Source organism: Arctopsyche grandis, chromosome 13 (genome assembly GCF_051622035.1).
Source record: "Arctopsyche grandis isolate Sample6627 chromosome 13, ASM5162203v2, whole genome shotgun sequence".
NCBI classification, from domain to species: Eukaryota; Metazoa; Arthropoda; class Insecta; order Trichoptera; family Hydropsychidae; genus Arctopsyche; species Arctopsyche grandis.
The window spans coordinates 1,398,875-1,405,514 of record NC_135367.1 but is presented as its reverse complement, the minus strand read 5'-3'; the positions used below and the strand labels follow the sequence as shown (position 1 = coordinate 1,405,514).

Genomic DNA, 6,640 nt, shown 5'->3' with positions numbered 1-6,640 from the left:
CACGCACTGGCAGTGCTCAGTCCAGAATGGCTTGATAAATATCGCCTAATAAGTAAATAAATATATAAATAAATAACTAAATATCGCCTAATAAGGGAGAGATCTCTCAGGACATCTTCGACGTCTAATTTGTTTGCCTATTTTTATGTCACGTATTCGGATATGTATTCCCACGACATTCGGTCGACGGTACCAAGGTAACGGTCACTTCTGAGAACTCCACGGGACCGAGTATCGCTATCGCCGCTAAGTGCAATCATTGTTTAGCCGACAGCACTTAGTTTGCAGATAATCCTCGAAACCAATTATCACGGTAGCACGGTCTCTGGGATGCTACCTGGCCTAATCCGATTCCAACTACTCGGCGGCTCTTTTTAGTATACGTAACAATACTAATCAGTAGTCACCGGACCCAGAAGGTGCCGCGTATTGTTCAAAGGTTGTAAATGCATTGTTAAAGGTTTGCCGAACCTTTTTTACAAAGGATTTACAACAATGGAACAATGGATAGCACTGTGACTATCCTACCTCTACTAATCAGAAACCCTTCTGCGATGAGACAAACTAGCGATCTTGAAAAAAGAGAGTCTGTCATTATAAGTTGGCAGCAATCTCACAAGACCAGTCTTATGGGATAAATAGCGCAGAAAACGCTTCTGAATTGTCTCTAAACGATCTATATGGGTTTGATGACTGAAGAATACCATCGTAAAGACGGCATATACGTGCGATAAACAAATAGTATGTATGTACCTAATATGAGACAATACATTTAAATATTTGCACTAATGTTAATTTCTAACGGCTAAAAATAGGCTCACTTCCAATGTGTGTGTTTCTCTGTAAAAAATATTTTAATTTGGCATAATTTTTAAATTTAGTTCTACTCATATTAGGGGGTATTACACTATTAATACGGATCTTGATACGCGTGAATCTGTTAATAATATTGACTGTTTAGCATGCCCCATTGAGGAGTGCTGAGTTTACTTTTAAGGCCTTTCAAAAGCCCTTGTTAGAAGCTTCTCATCTAGTGGCATATCTGGATGCCAAGAAAAAAGCCTCATACAATAGTCGAGGAATTGGTAATACAATGTGAATTAGTAATAATTGCTAAATTTCTATTAGGCTCTGAAGCACAAAAGGCAATTCAGCCCATTCCGTTATTGAAAGATGTATGCAATCGCGCAATCAAGATCTCAGTGATAATATTTTACTGTAAGTAGTAAAATATATCAAAGCCAGTCCTCTAAAAGAGAGTATTCAACTGGACGAGTTGACTGATGTCGATGATTGAATGTGTTGATATCAAGGAAAAATATTTGAATTGGAATTTAAAAAGTTAATTCACTTGTTTATTTTCATTCGATTTCAGTCGAAGAAAATGGTCGAACCTCACGCCAATTTGATCGCGAATTTTTAACGTTTCAATTCATTATCAATTAAAATCAATAAGTACAATGTGTCGTTCGCAAATAAAGCCAAACTTAATTAAATTGTGACATAAAGTGATTTTTTATAATAATTTTAATTATTTAGTTGTGTTGAAATTTTCCTTCACGTGTGAAAAACAAATTCATTTGTTATTCTTAATGAATTTGAATTTCAAAATTATTTTTTATAATTTTAAGCGATATCAAAAATAAATATCAGTGTTTGTTAAATTATGTACCCTTTTCAAATGTACATACATATATTGAAGAAGATAATCGGCAATTGCTTTTAAGCTACTGCTATAGAGATTACATACATCCAGCTGGTGAATATTAACCTTGTTTTATATTGCTGTGCAACTTCATTTAAAAATACTTGTATCATGTATGCTTATTTTGCATTACTCACGTTTTATTCATTTTTATAAACAATTTAAATCTTCTTCTTCTTCCAATCCCACTGTAGCCATCTCACTCCAGTTTCGTTCAAAATGTCATGACACGTTTAGCCGTATAAAACCAATTCAGTCTACCGTGCGTAAAAATAGTGGAACTTTCTAAAATGAAAAAAAAAGATTAATCAAAAGTTTCTTTAAAAGATTCTTTAAGTAAAAATCCAAATAATTCAAATTTGTATGTGAAAAAATATATTTGAAGAAATACACTAATTATATTTCAGAAGCGTTGGTATAAAGACAATTAAAGGAAACTGAAAAATTCTGAACGTTCTTGTGAGCTTTTACAAGATGATCTTAATGCTTTTCATGATTGGTCGTTAACCAACTGATTGCCTCTTAATGTCTCCAAATGCAGTCTCCAAGTCCTTTCCATATCTTGTTGGTAACTTTTTATTGAACTGGATCGATTCAACTGTTGATCTTGGGGTTGCATTCCAGAGTGACCTAAATTTCTCTGTTCACATCGACTCTGTGTGTTCCTCTGCCTCATGAATGCTTGGGTTTGTCTTTCGTAATTCTCGACACTACCATAATCCCGCTGTTTTGAGATTGCTGTACTCTAGTTGGGAGTATCTTGGAATACGCCTCTATGATCTGGAATCCTTACACTAAGTCTCTATCTGTGAAGTATGAACTTGTCCAAAGACGATTTCTCAGACTGCTTTATAAGGATCAATATGGGATTTACCCATACTTATTTCCTTCAAAATTCGTCAAGGGTATGGTCGGCTACACTTCTCTTGACCACAGGAGGAGTGTTGCCCTCATCAAGTTCTTGTTTTCCATATTTAGAGGCTGTATCTCCTGTCCGTCTATCCTGGCTGAGTTGGGCCTTCATGCTCCAGAGAGTGTGATATGGACCCGCCATCGTCCCCTTTTTCACACTCCTTTGGCTAGAACTGTGGCATTTTGTTATTCTCCCATTCCTCGCGGCCTCCGTTTCTTAAATTCACTGGATGGTGCCATTGACATTTGTCATGTCTCTCTTCATTCTCTGCACCAATTCCTAAGTTATGGAGGTCGCGACCATTTAGAAAGGTTAAGTTAGTGTTTTTAATTATGATTTTATTATGATTCATGTTTTATTTAGTTATCCTTTCCTTAATTAAATTGTATATTTGTATATGTTATTTGTTTTTTAACTTATATTTTTTACTATTGTACTTCTTAATCTTTTTAGCACACTCGTCACTTTGGAGCAATCTGTACGACGAGTGTGCTTGATTAATTGATTTTTGTAAAATAAATAAAATAAATAAAAATATTGTTGCGTAGGGGTGGGTGGAGGATCCAAGTAAAAGGCCAACAGTCGTCTCACAGCATTTATTGATGATTAAGGAGATACACGTATTGCCACTGCTCAGTCCAGAATGAATTATATCGCCTACGTACCGCCTTATAAAGGGTAGATCTCTCAGGACGCCAAATCTGTTTACCTGTTGTATAGTCACGTATTCGGATATGTATTTCCAAGACATTGGGTCTTCCCGTACCGATTCTGAGAAATAACTAATAACGGTCATTGTTTAGCCTAAATGCACTTAGAGTCCAGATATAATCTTTGGAAGTAAGTGCATGCATTTAGTTAATCCGATAACAGATATCCGTTGGTCTAAGTGCAATTCGCTCAATACGCGGCGTACGTAACAATATTTTGATTACTTTGAATAAATAATTAATAAAAAAAATAAAAATCATTCAATTTCGAATTAATTTTAGAAATTTAAGTCGTATTATTTAAACAAGAAAAATTATAAGAAATGAAATATAACATTTCTGGATTGAATTGAATTAAATTCGTTTTTATGTATAAAATATGTATGTCTATGTTTTTGATTTTGGCCATTCTCTGATTTTTCATTTAATTTAGATAAAATTAATTATTGATGTAAAAAAACATGAAATATTGACGGAAAAATAAAATATATCTTGAGAAGTTGTTGTATATTATGTATTTATTCAAACATTTGGATAAATTCAAAATTCAAAAAGTACATTTAATGATTATTTCAAAATAAATTTTTTTCAAATAATACAAAAAAACTGCAGTCGATCAAATAATCGAATCATATGGAATGACATGTGCAACTGAACCACTTCTCGTTCTGCTCAGACTTGTTGAAGCTTTCCAAGATTTGTTCGTCTCGTCGTATTCCCAAACATCACTTAAATAACTTTTTCCATCGAATCCACCTGAAAATCAAAACAATAAATTAATTCTACATTCGAGACCCATAAATCCAAATTAAGTTGTAAAAAAACTCACCCATGCTAAACAGTTTATTTTGGAAACAGCCGAGACTGATTCCGCGTGCAGCTTGCGGTAGTTTGGTGAATGCAGTCCACACATTTGCATTCGGATCGTAATGCTCCACACTGTCTAAATTAGTCCAAGTTTGATAGTCAAGTCCACCAGCGACGTAAAGTTTTCCTTTGAATGCGACGCTCTAAAATGGTGAAATCAAAATTTAGTTCATTTTATTTTGGAGAGTTGTATATTATTTGCGATAGTTGTGAATAAAATTAATTGATGTTCACCGAATGACTAGCTCTTCCCTGAATCATCTGAGCGCGGTAAGTCCAAGAATTGGTCTCCACTGAATACATCTGCACTTTATTCGTGGATATGGTTTTTCCGTTTTCTTTTGTTTTCCCGCCTGTTATGTATATTTTATCGGCGATGACAGAAGCACTATGCCAAGTAACTGCCTCCAACAATGGAGCGATGATCTCCCAATCCCCAGTGTTGCTGCTCCACCTAATCGAAATCAATAATCGTCAACTTCTCTTTCAATCGATCTGATGAAATGATTGCAATTTAATCACCTTTCCACTGAAGATAAATAGCCTCCACCAAAACCACCAATGGCGTAAACATCCGTGGACGAACCGCGCCGAAGTGTCACTGCTGAGAAGCCATAACGAGCTTGATTTAATGGCTTCAATGGCTTTTTTTCACCGCTTTTCAAATCGATGTATTCCACCTGAAAACAAATAAATTGGTTATATTCCGATTTCTCTAAGCAGGTTCTTCGCAACACCGGAAAACGTTACTGAAGTCACTGTTGCATTTGAAGAATTCCATCCGCCGATGATAAGGATCCAATCTCCCACGAGGACAGACGCAAAATATGATTCATTTATTCCAATATTTTTGGATAGAGTCCAACTGTTCTTTAGTCCATCAAATATATCGATGGTGTTTGCTTCCTGAAAACACGTTATGCAATAAAATAATTAATTTACAATCCAATCAAAATATTATACTTGTGATACAAAACTCACATCAATATTCCATCCCCCAACCAGTGCTATTTTATATCCTTTTATTTTTCTACGAGGGGTCTCTCTTGGGACGAAATATTTATCATTCTTGTTTTTAATTTCTTTTCTAATAGTGGTCAAACACTCTGCACATGAATGACAGAACGTCATTACATCGTCCACAATAAACTGAAATATAACACATTATTCGAATGATTTTTATCACTAAACTGCAACATTCATTTAATTTGAAATACCTCCATGGAGAGTAAGGATAACCTCACGAATCTCATCAGCTGTGCCAAATCACTTTTACGGTTTGCATCATCATGATTTACCCACAATTTCACCGCATTGAATACGCTTTCTTCGGAATGCACGAACAAATCATTCGATTTCAAGATTTCCATCAAGTTGAAGAGCGGCAGATTGAGAAAACCTTGAGTTTTGTGCAGCTGAAACAGAAGTGGAATTGAAAAATATTTAAGTGACATATTTTTTTATATAATCCAACACTCACCGTCTCGAAGTTTTCCGAAGTCAAATCCATTGCCTTTTTTAATAATTCGGAATCTCCCGTTGATTCCAAAACTTTCAAACAGTTTGAGAGATCGACTGTTTTAAATTGCTCTGGAATTTTCACTTTCAGTCGTTTGGCTAGCTCCATTAATTTTTCGACGTGTTTTTCGTCTATACCTAAAATTATATTTCACATTATTACATTTGAAAATAATTGATTACTTTTGATGTTTATGAACTCTTACTTATTTCTCCAGTGTAACAATACTTCAGGGTTGCTTCGATGACTTCGTCGTCATACTCTGAAAAGATGTCCTCCACGTAACCTTCGTTTGTCCCAAAGAATTCGCTGCACTAATATTATTAAACTGACGAAACAATTTGGATTTTAAATATTTTTGGATTTGAATTAAGATACATTCGGTCTCGAACATCAAATCCGGTGTCGTAACTCTTATTTCGTTTCATGGCAGCATACAAATATGCCACACGTTTTGCAGCATAATTGGACTTCGGCTTCACTACGAACATCTTGTTTCTGATTTTTTCCTAGATTTCTCCTGAAAAACAAAGTTGAAAATTAGACAATATAACTATAAGTGCTAAGCATTATAAAGTTGGACTTACCAATTGGAAAGATTAGCAGCGAATGATGTGGAGCACTGGCGTTCTGCGTATTTATCTCGATAGATAAGGATATCTCAACCCTTTCGTTGCAAATGGGTTAGCACTTGATTATTTACCCGGATGTGGCATTATACTACAGAAAAACATGTTTTTACAATAATAATGAAAAACCACATGGAAATAACCACTCATCCGATATTAAAATAATCGTCTTCTCACAGATAAAACACATTTTGAAATTAAAATTTAGATCATCGATAATAGAATTCGACAAACTACTCAAATCCGCCATGCATACATATTTTGCACTCAAAAGGAATAAAATCTTAAGTAAGCAAT

At 34.8% G+C, this 6,640-nt stretch overlaps 1 protein-coding gene across 1 annotated transcript; it reads right to left on the bottom strand.

The window, feature by feature from the left end:
* Window positions 1–3,822: 3,822 nt before the first annotated feature.
* Window positions 3,823–6,235, bottom strand: LOC143920819 (kelch-like protein 23). Its single transcript, XM_077443797.1, has 9 exons — window positions 5,920–6,235; window positions 5,676–5,851; window positions 5,413–5,610; window positions 5,177–5,344; window positions 4,946–5,101; window positions 4,718–4,875; window positions 4,430–4,649; window positions 4,158–4,338; window positions 3,823–4,084 (listed from the first exon to the last, which is right to left on the bottom strand). Exons 2-9 carry the CDS (start codon window positions 5,820–5,822, stop codon window positions 3,945–3,947), a joined length of 1,368 nt encoding a protein of 455 aa, XP_077299923.1. The 5' UTR covers window positions 5,823–5,851; window positions 5,920–6,235; the 3' UTR covers window positions 3,823–3,944.
* Between the last annotated feature and the right edge of the window lie 405 nt (window positions 6,236–6,640).